At 36.4% G+C, this 15,026-nt stretch overlaps 1 protein-coding gene across 4 annotated transcripts in view; it reads right to left on the minus strand.

The window, feature by feature from the left end:
• Nucleotides 1-15,026, minus strand: part of tmprss15 (transmembrane serine protease 15) — a 255,332-nt gene that overhangs the window by 39,710 nt on the left and 200,596 nt on the right. For all 4 annotated transcript variants that reach the window (XM_088922408.1, XM_088922411.1, XM_088922410.1 and 1 more), the window contains 3 exons: nt 11,308-11,440; nt 9,905-10,000; nt 8,569-8,618 (listed from right to left, as the gene is read on the minus strand). In XM_088922408.1, the coding sequence (XP_088778534.1) occupies nt 8,569-8,618; nt 9,905-10,000; nt 11,308-11,440 (279 nt within the window). The remainder of the gene's footprint in view (nt 1-8,568; nt 8,619-9,904; nt 10,001-11,307; nt 11,441-15,026) is intronic.

Below are 15,026 nucleotides of genomic sequence, written 5' to 3' on the forward strand. Positions count from 1 at the left end.
GTGCTACAGTACATGAATATAATTATATCGTTATTTATTTCTTTAGATACACGATTCCATAATATATTCAATATTAATCAAATTCTAAAAGTATGCTTTTCTTTACTCCAATTATGAGCGTATTCGCAGAAGAGGTTAAAACGATCAATTTTCACAAAGTATATAAACGTACAGTAATATGGTCAGAAGGAGCACGTAAAAATGTTTTAAAAATAGCCACATGTAAGACTTTGATGTTTAAAATGTTTAGGGAGGAATGGAATACTGGTGTGTATGTTTTCTTTAAACTACCAATACCAGCCATATACAGTTTAAATGATATGTTTATGTTCCTAAATTAATATAGTTTATAACCTTCAGATGCGTTATGCTCTTCTTTGTATGCTCAGCTACTAAAAATTACCTTTAGTTGTAAAATTACATATAAACATTCAATACTAAGCGGATTAAAACATGCACAGTAAAGAGATTAAATGATTAAATCTTTCCACTACCGACTAATGCACCACAAGTGCCCCTGTTGGTCATTTTGACCAGCCAATCATGTACCACGGTATGACGTAGATAGTTGCGTGTAGTATGGGTTTGTACCGTGCACTTTGAATGGCTGCATCTGTACTATCTTGCATAAAAAATTGGAGACAAAATGGACAAAAAAAATTGACATTATTTTTTGTGGAGACAGAACAATCATAATGTGTGCATACCCAGAAAATGTATAAAAAATATGAAAAAACATTAAAAGGTATAATAGCTATTGTATTTAATATATAATCCCCTACGCACTGCTAAAGATTTTTCCATTGCTTTTTTCACTTCCAGATCAGCAGCAGGTGTGATTTGATGACCATAGATAAGATCATAGATCAACAAACCAATTGCTATATAAACAAAAAGTTTTTTTTTCCTTTTCTGAGTCATGTTACAGAGGCAGTGATGTCTTCTAGGGCTCTGAATGAATGTTGAAAAATAATGAATGACAGCAATCTGAACCAATTACACCCTCTTTTTTCAGACTTGGTCATCATGGTCAGCCAAACAAAATTACTCTGCTGAGGGACTTTTAATAATTTCAAACTGTGTATTACATCATGTTAAACATTAAAAAGTATATTGTATAAAAGGCAAGATTGCTCAGTTGGACAAAACTACACAACCTTCCACCTTCATCATACATAATTAAATTATGCATAAATATTTTATGCATCAAAGTAGGGCTGGGCGATATGACCTCAAATCAATATCACAATAATTTCACATATTCGATGATGATAAATTAACAATATTTTTTTTTAAACCTTTGAAATTATATGATTAGATGATATGCTGAAACGTCATGTTTTAAATAAGCGAAACTATTAAAGCTTTGTAAATGTCAGGTACAGCAATTTGAGAAAAATATTTTCTCAAGGGCACAATATATCTCTTGTCAGGGGTTTGAACGGGTCTTTTGAAACCATTGTGTTCCACTGTAGCAAAGGGGACCAAGTCCTTAGCTATGTACTATGTAATGCCGTCAGTTATTTAGTTTCATCTGCGTGAATCTTTTGCGTATTGAGTGGCATTAGTAAATGCCTGTGTTAGAGACAGCTGTTTGGGCATATCACTTCGGCAACGAGTGCGCTTCTCAGTCTCTCTCTTTTATTTTTGGCCATGCACTCTTCGTAATCATGGTTGTGTTTCAAGTGATGAAACAAGTTGCTCGTGTTACATTTGGGCGCAGAAACTGTTTTCCTGACAGAGTTTACATCTGACTTCTCTTTGTTTAGTATCCTGTTTGCTGAAGCCAAAATATGACCAAACGATTGACACTGCATCTTTTATAGATACCAGCTCATCTTCATTTGTACTTGAGTCATCCCTGCCTGACTTGGGTTCAGCATAAGTGTTTGTGTTGTCTCATGCCCTGCACACTTCTTTGTCTTTTGAATGAAGAACGAAGGTTGGAAGAGGCAGAAGCATGTGACTGGATATGATGACTGGGTGTTGTAGTTTTTAAAGGGGATCGCTCATGAAAGTGCACAGTAGGGAAAGCTTTTACTGAACATACCAACATAAGCAAAATTAGGTCGGTCAGAGATTCTTAGCGTTGGTATCAATACATTTTTGATATATCGCCCAGCCCTACATCAAAGTCTTTAACTTCGTAACTTACAGTGGGTTCTGGTTTTAACCTGCTTGTTCTAACATTATTAAGCTTACATTCTGTATGTCATATAAAGTTATAATGTTTTATCCTTTTCTAAGAATATGTAGAAAGTACACCACTTCCCACTTCCGTCTGCCTGCCTGACCTGTTCCCATTTTTAACTATTCTGTGTCAGAATCACAGCGGGTGAGAGAGAGTAGGGAGAGAAATAAAAAGTGAACCTTGGTTTTTTGATAGTCAGATTTAACATATGTTTGAACACAGTCTTGCAAATTAATGTTTTTACAAGATGTGGAAGTGCAACAATTTATCACAGCGCAAATTGTAATACTAATTATTGATTACTAATAGTTTATGTACCTGACACCTGACTTTATTTAGATGTATATAAAATATTGAACTGTGACATAACATTCAGAAATACAATTGAAAATGTTCCTGTGATATTTGTGTAGATCAAACGTTTCTAAAATTTTTTTTTTTAATGAAAAACGATTAAAATGTATAATCTTTCCATGTGATTAGAAAGTCATTAGAAAATACAATAAGCCCCTGCTTTGTTTTATGATGGTTTCAAATATGAAACTAACTGGTGAGAAATCTATGTTTAATTATAATTAAAAGATTTCAAGTTAAAAGAAATGATTTACATTCCATTATTAAGTTTTAAAGGCAGATGCTCTCAGTGCCATAAACACTGCAAGCTGCAGAATGGTCTCCTTACAGTGCTGCCTCTTTTCTAACTGAGCTCAGTGGCGGTGCACTATTTTCTCAACCACCTGCTAATTTGCTTTACACCATGGGAATGTGATTGTACTGTATCTGTATGAAATGCATGTTGCGTTTACAAAATTAAAGTGTTTAAGATGTTTAATTAAAAGTTATAAAAGACTTACAGCTTATACAAAGATTCTAAGATGATCACAAGAAAGAAAAATCATCCACTTTTCATGGAATTCGTGTTTTTAACTAAACAGATTTTGTAACCGGGATAAAGTTAGCTTGAAATTCGAAAACGATTTTGGCACGTCTGTAGCGTTTTCACGAAACCTCTTAGAGTTGCGAGAACACTTGCTTTGTGTATAAAGTACATTGTGACTGTTTTCACAGCCTTCACTTTGTCGTTTTTATGACATTTTTGTGACCACACACAAATATTTTTTTGTCCATATCTTCACAATGGAAACACAGAACGCCTTCAAACCAAATGCAGACCCTCTACACCAAATTATCAGTGAGCTAATTATCTTTTTTAAAACCTCCGGTTTTTCAACGATGCGTAATTATGCACTAACTGGAACCCGGGAGACTGCTGTGTACACATGTGCACAACCCGAGAAATACTGCTCAATACTGCTTCGTGTGAAAAACCTGTATATCACCATAGGAAGCAGAACAGCGCAGTCTCCAATTACCCAAACTGTAAGCATGGGAATAAAGCTGTTTGATTTCTGAAACCCTTTCTTTATGACCTATTTTCATTCAGGTAAGGGTTAAATACATACACAATACTGCTGACAGCAGGAAAATTAAAAATATTCTTTCTTCAGCAGCTTATTAAACACTTCTCCCATGATGTTCAAACTGATTTTTTTACACAGAAGACTGACAAATCTGTGCGTCCTGAATCTTTTTTTCTCGTGCTTTTATTTAATGTGGCACTATGCACTGGGATAGGGAAATGCTGTTCACAAGCCAATAGCATTTAAACCACAGCACCCACAATGCTGCAAGTAAGTCTTTTACACACTAAGCAGGTCCTCTGACCTTTCCAAGCCTTGCTTTGGCTTGTGAAACATTTCTTTATATTTTTATGATTTTTTGAAGATAGCACTACAGGTAATATACTGGAATAAGGGGGTCTTCTTCATGACTCAATAGCATTTCAAGCACAACATTCACAATACTGCAACCAAGTGTTTTACACACCAGACAACCCCCCTCAGCTTATAAAACCTTGCTTTGGGCCGTGAAACGTTTCCTTATTTTTTTATGATTTTTTCAATATGGTACCATTAGAGAGGTGGTACATGGGGATAGGGGGGTGCTATTCCTGAGTCAATAGCTCTTCCAGCACAACATTCACAATGCTGCAACCATGTGTTTTACACACAGGAGAGCTGCCCTCACCGTATACAACCTTGCTTTGGGTTGTGAAACCTTTTCTTATTTTTTTATGATTTTTTCAATATGGCACCATTAGACAGGCGGTACATGGGGATAGGGGGGGTGCTATTAATGAGTCAATAGCTTTTCAAGCACAACATTCACAATGCTTCAACCAAGTGTTTTATACACCAGACAGCAGCCCTCACCTCATACATTCTTGCTTTGGGTTGTGAAACTTTTCCTTTTTTGTTATGATTTTTTGACTATAATCAAGTGTTGTGCACACAAGGCAGGCCTGACCTTTCACAGTCATGCTTTGTTGTGTGAAACTTTAATTCTCCTTTTAGGATTTTTTTAACATGGCAAATTCCACCGAGATAGGTGGTGGGTGGGAGGGTGCTCTTTAATAGCTTTTTCATCTATACACACAAACGGATGTAACCAAGACACTCAGAACCAACAGAATCAACCTGAACTTATAGAAAAACAAGAATGCCCCCGAGACACCTACACCCCCCTCCTGGACCACTCTGGTATCAACACCCCCAAACCAATTCAAACCAGCTAACAAGACTCAGAATCGAGTTCACTCCATCAGAAAAACTGAACTGACCCCCACCAGCATGGCTATCCTGCAGCTCTGGTCACACCAGCAGGCTCAATGGGCTCAGAGCTGGGGGACATATGGCACCTCATGAGCTTGATCTGCACCAGGCCCACAAGCTGAACCAACAGTTTTTTACAACACACAGGTTTGTATTTTTTGGCTGAAGATAAAAATGTCTGACATAGATTTGTTCTGGATCTAGCAACCAATAATAATAGTTGTTAAAATCCAAACACACATAATGAGATCACTCTCTGTCAGTATGTGTAACATTCTGGGCCTGGGTGTCACATTCGTAGACCCCTCCTCTTAAGGACACTCCAGCCCTCCCTTGTTTTTCACTCATCACCCGCACCTGCTCCCTGTTCTAACCCCTTTTCAGTTCTGGTTTGGGGGTGTTGATACCAGAGTGGTCCAGGAGGGGGTGTGTCTAGGGGGCATTCTTGTTTTTCTGTGAGTTCAGGTTGATTCTGTTGGTTCTGAGTGTCTTGGTTACATCCGTTTGTGTGTATAGATGAAAAAGCTATTGAAGAGCACCCCACCCATCTTGGAGAAAGCTGCCATGTTAAAAAAATCCTAAAAAGAGAATTAAAGTTTCACACAACAAAGCATGACTGTGAAAGGTCAGAAGGCCTGCCTATTGTGCACAACACTTGATTACAGTAAAAAAAAACAACTAAAGCAAGGTTGTGTGAGGTGAGGGGGCTGTCTTGTGTGTAAAACACTTGGTTGCAGCATTGTGAATGTTGTGCTTGAAAAGCTATTGACTCGTGAATAGACTTTGAAAGGTCAGAGGACCTGCTTAGTGTGTAAAACACACAAGAAAAAGAGATTCAGAACGCAAAGCTGTGTCAGTCTTCTGTGTAAAAAAATCGGTTTGAACATCATGGGAGCTGTTTTTAATAAGCTGCTGAGTAAAGAATATTTGAATCTTCCTGCTGTCAGCAGTATTGTGTATATAGTTGACCCTTACCTGAATGAAAACAGGACATAAAGAAAGGGTTTAAGTAATCAAAAAGCTTTATTCCTGTGCTTCCAGTCTGGATAATTGGAGACTGCGCTGTTCTGCTTCCTATGGTGATATACAGGTTTTTCGCACGAAGCCGTATTGAGCAGTATTGCTCGCGTTGTGAACATGTGTACACAGCAGTCCCCCGGGTTCCAGTTAGTGCGTAATTACGCATCATTGAAAAACTTAACTCACCGTTGATAATTAACTCACTGATAGTTTGATGTAGAAGGTGTGAAAAATTTCACAAGTAGTGGTCTTTAAAATGCATTTGGTTTGAAGGCGTTCTGTCTTTCCATTGCGAAGATATAGATGAAAGAATATTCGTATGTGGTAAAAAAATGGCTTAAAAATGAAATAGTGAAGGCTGTGAAAACAGTCACAATGTACTTTGTACACAAAGCAAGTGTTTTCGTAACCCTAGGAGGTTTAGTGAAAACGCTACAGGCGTGCCAAGATAACTTCAAGATAACTTTACCCCGGTCATTTTGTATGGGTTTTAAAACCATGCCATGTCTAATTTAGGCACGAATGTCATTTTTTCCTGTTTTTGATTTTCTTTAAAATTAAAAGGATCAGTTGCTCATCATGCCACACGATATTATGTTACATTTTTATGTTTTTGTGAGACTTCAGAAGGCTTCAATTAATGCATAAAAAATATAGCATAATGCCTTCTCATGTTATGAAGTCACTTGCACCTGGGATCCGGTTTATTCAAACTAAGAAACTATTCATTTCTAAAAATGCAACCAAGTACTAGATATTCTTGATTCAAACATGGATGCAAGAGGCAACGGTCTAAGAGCATCTCACTTCATTTTATCAATCAAAAAAGGTTCAACTAGAGCTTCACAAAACCGTTTTCAGAACCCCCCCCCAAAAAACATAAATTTAATCAAACCTAGCCTGTGCGTGACGTAGTTGCAAGTGACCATGGTGTAAATCAATATTTACTTTTGATTCCTGCATCAAATTTAATTGTTTTTTTACCAACAAAACCACAAAACCTTTTATCAATCAAAAAAGACAACTAGAGCTTTAAAAAAAACGTGTTTTTTAAAGAAAAAAACAAGACAATCAATCACAAAGTCACTTTTTATCTGATGATGCACTTCCAAAGTGCATCAATAAGGTAATCATTAAGCCAGCAAAACAAGACCGCAAAAGCAAAAACCAACAAAAAAAAAATCCCATGTTTATTACCTTATTCTGAAGCATGATATATATCCACTAAAAGCTAGACTAACCCACCTCCAGACCTGGAGGAAACTGAACGTTATTGACTTTGGAATAGATTTTGAAGCAGTACAGCCAGATATAAGGTGATATGATTGGTAAAAAATGCTGTCATTCATTGTATTTTCAGCCATTCAGAGCCCTTAGGGGGTGAGACTTCCTCTAGAAGCCTCAGGCTGCATTCCGCCTGCCTTCAATCTGTCAATCATTGACTCAGAAGGGGTAATCAATCAGTTTTTTATCAGTTTCTTATCAGTGCTCCTTTTTTTCACACCAGAAGGCAACTCTGAGGTTTTATTTTTCAATGCCTAACAGAAGAAAAAGGCTCTCTAGCAGTGTCTAAATGTTTGTATAGCAATTGCAATGGTTTTTATTTTTTTACAAAATATGTTTTTAATATTTTTTTATGATTTATTTATTATATGCGAGAAATTTCATTCCAGGTCCAGTCTTCACAAAACATTATGTAGACTTTTTTCAAATTGATCTATTTGTCCCAGATTTTTATCCCAGCTAGTAGACACCTAGGACAAGGTTTAAAAATTATTTATAGCTACCTGACAGGCCTAGAAATGAAAATTCTGACCTCTAAAGACCAAAACAAAATTTCCGCCTGCTGCTTTTTGGTTTTTTTTTATATGTTTGTCTGCTGAGTGGACACATTAAGAAATAAAATATATTTGACACACTCAAAGCCAAGGGGGTTAGCTTCAATTTAAGACCTGAACCAGGCTCCTGCTATGTTCTGCTGGGGAGGAAAACACTGGCTAAAAGGGTCTTCGGCAGTAAAAGGTTTTAACTGCATGGTGTTTTCTCTTTGGTTGTGTGGGTTACCTCTGGGTGCTCTGGTTTCCTTCTAAAGTCCAAAAAAATACTGGTAGGTTAAGTGGCTTCTGGGAAACTTTGTTCTGGTGTGAGTGTGTGCATATTTATGTTTTTGTACAGATCCAGCCATTCAGAATACATGACAAATAATGCAGCAGAATGCAGTGTACATACCACACTTTTTAAAAATATTCTGTTGCAGGACTGCACTACTTCGTAAAACTGCCAGCTGGCACAGTGAATGATTAACATGGCTTGTGGAAGCATTTGGGCTGTCAATTGAAGGCACCGGGTTTTGAATCCTGGTCAATGCTGACCCCCGTAGGGATAATGTTTTTCCAATTATAGAATTTAACTTTTAGAGGGTCACATTGAGAATGATCCAGGTAAAAACAAGACACAAGGTGTTTTCACTGCAAACACAAGCACACAGAGACAATTTAGATAACAATTAACTTAGGCAGCATGTCTGGTAGGAATCTGTAAGACCCAAGTGTTGTGGTGTTCCAGTGATAATCACATAATTAATTGTTTTCTATTAATTAAACATTCTATCAATTGTATTTATGATGTTATTCAAAAACATGGTCAAAATGTTTTACTAATCACAGATTACTGTATATGTCTTACATTTTTTTTCACATTGCAGATATATCACTTTCTCATTGGTGCATTTATCACTAGAAAAAAGACAAATAAAAGATTAAGCAGAACACACACATTAATATAATGTTTATTAATTTCATCTTAAGATCCTACTGTATGGTATTTTCAAAATCATTAGACATTCTTACATTAAGAAAACAATGCAGATATAAATTATCTTCTAGCAACTAGTTTTAAGCTGTACAATGCAACTGTGTAACTTGGATACACATAATACATAAGTATAACCAATCACATGCAGTGAAAATAAATGAGTTCTATAGCTTTTCCCAAAATACTGTTTATTCTTAGTAATATTTTGGATGTGAGAGTAAAAGAAGGCTCTTTAACACACGGCAAGTTTAAGAAGTACGCGTGGTCTCATTATTCATCATGTTTAGTGGTATACGTCAAATTGCTGTTAGCTTGTCTTCTGCTGAGTTCATTTTACTGGATGTATGTTTGTAAGCAATTTTGTATTCAGTGCCTGTTAGTTTGACGTTATATTTTTTTGGAAAACAACACACCTGATAAACTATACTTTTCAAAATCTATTTACTACTAGTTTCCTGTGTAAAATAATCTTATCACTTTTCCCTTCCCTTTTGTTGGACTTTCATCCATTTCATTGTCAGGTACCTTAATATATATTAATATAAGATACAAATAATAATTATTCAGGTGGGTAGCTGCGTCAGCAAAAAAAAATTATGCAGTGATTAACTAGTAATTACTGGTAAAAGTAGTAGCTAAAAATAAGTTGCTAATTTACCAGTAATTCTCACACTTTTGTATGTTTTGAAAGTTTGTGGCATCATCTAGCTTTAGGACTTTAGGATCATTAAATATCCAGATACCTAAGTTTTACTTGCTATGTTTTGTTGGCCTGTGTTCTCTTGTCTATTAATATGTTAATGTTTTTTGTCGTCCATCTTGGTTCCATTTCCATTTTGTTCTCTGTTCTAAATCAGTTAGGCTAAAAACTGGCACATGTTACCTCCCATTTATTAGTGCTATTGGTCCAGACTGACTGGACCCTACTTAGAATTTTACTTTTACTAAGGCCAACTTTTAGGTCTTAATGAGAACTAAAGTAATATAGGTGGATTAGTGCAGTATTTACAGTACCTTGTACCTTACAGTATATTTACAGTAATCATTTGAATATCGTGGGCTGCACCACTGTGACATCACTTGTACCCAGATCTGTCTATTCCAGCAGCTGCAGCACTTTGACTCCACCAGTACCTAATGCTGTATTACGAGCTGCATTAGTATAATAAGAACATCAGATTATTTTGTCTTTGTATTGATACTTTACCTGGGTATAAGCTCTAAACTGCCATTTACTGTCTTGCTCAGAGTTATGAAGGAATCATTTCTGTTAGTAATGGAAACAGTTTTGTCATCGCCTCCTCTGAAAAGTAATAAATATATTATATTAATTAAAGTGCAAAAAGCAATTATTCCTTTAATTTCATTATTGCTTTCAGTTTTCCCTTTTCTAAGCATTTTTTAGCAAAAGACTACTAAGTGTTATGCTGCAGTTGGTGTTATGTGCAGCAGCGTGATAGTTGGTCGAAGCCCAGGTGCAGTTTTCAGTGTGCAGATAAAGATGATAAGGAAACAGTGCTAGGTGTCAGGATCAGGAAAATCATTAAGAAATGATGCAGGGTGGAAACTGGTCAGTTTGTTAAAAACAGGTAAAAAATAAAGGGGAGAAGCTTGCGAACCAAACCGGAAAGAAAGGATCACAAAAGCAAAAAAAAAAGGAAAACATAAAATATAAAGGACAAGGAAGAAAAATAGGAAACAAAAAAGGGAGAGAAGAAAAAAATGATCCAGACTAATAATAAAAAATTAAAAAACTGCAGCACAGGCAAGCACAGAAGCAAAAGAAAAACTTTCATTTAGAGAGATGCGGAAGTTCGCACAGAGATTAAGGCTCTAATGACGGAGCAATGATACGGTAGTTCCAAGAAGCTAAATAGGGCTTCTAATTAGTGACATTGACATCTAGATCAGGAGGCTGATTGGAAAAGGGTTGGCTTAATCGAACAGCGTCCTGATTTAGTTTGAGTGACTGGATGGGAACTTGTGGGTATGTTGCTGTTGCCAGGGGACAAGTCAGACCCGGTTTGGACATGCCCCAGAGTTATTGGAAATATAAATATTCTTAAAGAAAATCTATTGTCTACTTTATAATAGTCACAGAAAGAAGAACAATTAAATTTAAAACAACTAATATTAATTAATTTTGTTTTCTAAAACAGTTTTAACAATTACATCTTTTAGAAATGTGCCTGGAAGAAATGTATCCAATCTAATTTAGAGGTAAAGATTTGGTGAAGTAGCTCAGCTCAGATGAGAGAGTGTCAATACGTGGATAAGTGTATAACTGTGCACCCATAGTGTATGTTTACTGCAGTGTGATATGTAATGTTGTGACTACCAGGACCACAAGTGAGGAAGTGGAGTACAAACATGTTAAGAAATGATTCACACTTTCCTCTTCTATATTGCATAAAATAGAATCATAATATTTAAGATATCTAAGATACATGGAAAATAAAAGAAAAAAATTCCATACATATTAAATTTCACCTACTACACAGACAATGTTAACAATCAGGAAAATAATGTATGATTTGAAAATAGATATTTGATGTTTAGAATTGTACTTGTCCATTTTTATAATACATAAACAATATGGGGGTACCTTACCCAAAGCCCAGGTACTGACACACAGATTGAGAGACTTCCCCAGACCAATTCTCTGCACATACTGTGTACCATATATTCTGGATCTTGAACCACACTAGTCCATTACAGGTGTCATTGCCTTCCTGTAGGAGCACTGAAACACAGATTAATAATGGAATTTTATTTTCTGGACCTCAACTTGCATGTCCAACTTCAAGTAAATGAAAACAAAGCTTTCATTGCAGTAAAGCTGGGGTGCCCGCTTATACCAGTCTACTGTTACAGCATATAGAGTTGGGTCAGGAAATATACCCAAGCATTAGATATAATTTTAGACACATGATAAAGGGCATGGGTGCTCTTTTGGTTCTTGACCCAGTTCTGGTGTGTAATGCTGTCCATGCCAGGCATGCTGAAAAACAGGTTTTCTATGTGAGGAACATTTTTAACAGACTACAGACATAAGGAATTAATCGCTGAATGAACTGTAGGTGGCATTACAGCTTGTTGATATTGGATGAGATGCTTCGTCGAGGTGCGAAGCTTCTAACTTGCTAAGGATTACAGTTGAAGGAAATGATCTGATGAGTCATAGCTGTGGATGTTTCTCTAAGTGAAGACTAGATACTTCCCTGCCAGCTGAAAAAGCAGGACAGTAATTCCTTGGCTAGCTTCAGCACTGATAAGATGCAAGACTATATCTACCTTTTAATATGCATGGAACTTGGGGAAAATGAAGTTGCCAGCACTGCTCGTAGACATAAAAGGTAATAAAACACTTCACAGACATGACAGTTAGTCCAAATACAGACAAGTAATACAGTACATTGACACAACTGATCAGACTGTATAAGTCCACTATTCTGTACAGAAGCACATCGCTGCAATCAAGGAAAACAAATTAAGTTATTTACAAGATAGTAAATTATTTGTGATTACAAGATAGCAGATGATCTTTTAATGACAAGACAGCCATGATCATTTGAGTGTATGAACAACGTTTTGCATTGTGCAATAACAAACTCTACAAACTGCTACCGATAGCTTTTCTGGAACTGTGGGTTTAGTGTTCCTGACAATGTATAATACTGCAAAATGTATATGGACTTAATTTCCCCTGGGGTTTACTCATAGTGATTCATAATGACGATCACACACCGTATGCAAGAATGTACTATCTTGTAATTATGAGATAGCTGATTATCTTGTAAGTATGACATATCAAATTCTCTTGTAATTATACAATTATGATTGCAATTTTGATTACGTGATTACATTCTCACATTCCTTATTAGATCATTACATGAGAGAAAACTTGTCATACAATACCTACATTATTGATTTCTGACTTTCAGTTTTAAGCTGTAGAATCAATTTAAGGGCACCCTCGTTCTTGTTTAAAGTTACCCATGCATGTTCTTAAGGTTAAAACAGTGTTCACATGAGGTACAAATTGTAATGTGTCACTATGAATAAGTAAGCCCATGCACATTTTGCAGAGAGCTGTTAAGGATTCGGTAAGAGAAACCGAAACCAGTGAATGAACCCACTTGCAGGAGCTGATAAAGCCTAGCCATGATCCAAAGAAAGCCGTAGTCGAAGAAACGAGCCGAGAGTCCAGGGGAAGCCAGAGATCCAAATAGGGAACGAGTTACTGAAGACAAAGCGTGATCTGAAACCATAGACAATAGAGCAATCCGAGAGTCCAGGGGAAGCCAGAGATCCAAAACAGAGCGTGAGTACCGAAGCCAAGCCGTGATCCGAAAAACCGTCGTCAAAGGGGGAAAAACCGTAATCCGAAAACCAAGAACGACACAAAGCAGAAGAAGGAGTAGCGCAACTAGGAAGCTCGAAAGGAAAACCAAAACTGAGCGAGGAGGTAGGAAAAGACAGGTGTTTAAGTACAGGATGAGACGGGGGTGTGGTGGTGAATAAGAAAACTGATAGGTAAACTGATGGAGTAAGGCTACGCCTTCTTCTGCCTCTTCCGTTGCCGGGAGGCAGGGATCGTAACAAGAGCCAGCAGAGTATGGATTGGACGGCATTGCAATGGACCCATTTAGCTGTTCCCCCATCCTTATTGCTTCAAATATGATTAATTGTTTATTGGGAAAAGACTGTATGAAGTACTGAATGTGTATCCACATCACATACTTCATTCTATTACAAAAGGGAAAAAAAGAATTGGGCTATGCTTGTTTCATTTTAAATGAATTGGCAAAACAAGGGAAGTTCAGAAATCCAAATATCACAAACATATGTTTTAGACAAATAAAGGACATTTTGTCATGGTTCTCCTAAATTCCTGAAGGATAGACGTGCAAATCTCAGATTCAAATTGGCTGACCAGAAGCCTGTCAGATGAGACTTTGGAATGTTTTTGCGTGAGGCTAATAAAAAGGGAAAACCAAAAATCAGAACTGGGAAATTAGACCTGGGAGAAACAGATGAAGATTTGGAAGTCAGGACCTGGGGCATTAAGACCTGAGGAAGCTAATATGCTTTCTACTAATGCAAATCTAATGGATCAGCTCCTATGCTGTGTCACACTACTCTATGCATTGACAAATCTTCACAGATCAGCCCATTTCCCTCCTATTCATAACATACTGTAAGTAAAAGAAACACACCGAATTTCTCTAGTCTGTTCACCTCCTAATCTTTATCTTGATAAGAGTTTAATGCAACTTACTGCCTCTGCCTTAGTTTAGAATATGAATTTACCAACACCTAATTGTTGTATAGTAACTTTATCTTTTCTAGTTCTTTACTTTCCAACAGTTTTCTCAACTCCATCCATAAGCTGTTTTGTTTGTATTATTATTATTTCCCAAAAAACATCTATTTTAATAAAACAAAACAGTCCAGATTTGGAGAAATAAATTATTTCTCCTCATGTCTTTGAGTACTATACTCAGGGGAGTTAAAAAACAAGTATGAGCAAAAAAATTGCCCACAGGCTATATTATAATTAGCTTCTCACTCGGTGTGTCTTTTATGATGGGTCTGCTTGAATCACTCCCTTAAGTGATGGCTACCTTTTACATCACAAGTAATAAATCAAAATGTGGACAAAACAAATATTTATTAACAATAGCTATACAACACATACAATATTATGTTACATTAAACAGTTGCAACCATTCAAAACGAGCGGGGTATGCCGCGGTAAAACGCGGTGGGCTTGTCGCAAATCAACGCGTCATAATGCGTCATATCACATAATACCGCAGTAAGATAATAGTATCTGGAATCACCGCCAGGTGGAGCTAATAAAGCTTAACCTCTCATGTACAGCATTTGAGCTGTCACCAGAAAACACACGTTTTTTAATCCCGATCACTACTTAGGGACAATCTTTATTCAATTAAGAATTTAAGTTGTATACTCTTTAGATTTTTAAATTTAAACTGTGTAATACAGCATGTTAATCATTATACATTAAAAAGTTGGTATATTTTATGAAAGCAAGATTGCTCAGTTGGACAAAAGATCACAACCTACCACCTTTATCATAAATATTTTAATTATGCAGAAATATCTTATGCATCAAAGTATTTACCGAATATATTACTAATAGTATTAATAATGAATGACCTTGGACAAGCTGTAAACTCAAAGTATTACCCTGGTCCACATTCTTTGTAACCGTCTTTGTAAACAAAAATACTTTATTTTTTCATTGACAAAAAGTAACACCACAGCATTTCGTTGATCCGATCACGCATTCGTTTCATATC

This window comes from Atractosteus spatula, chromosome 7 (genome assembly GCF_055471065.1).
Source record: "Atractosteus spatula isolate fAtrSpa1 chromosome 7, fAtrSpa1.hap1, whole genome shotgun sequence".
NCBI lineage: Eukaryota > Metazoa > Chordata > Actinopteri > Semionotiformes > Lepisosteidae > Atractosteus > Atractosteus spatula.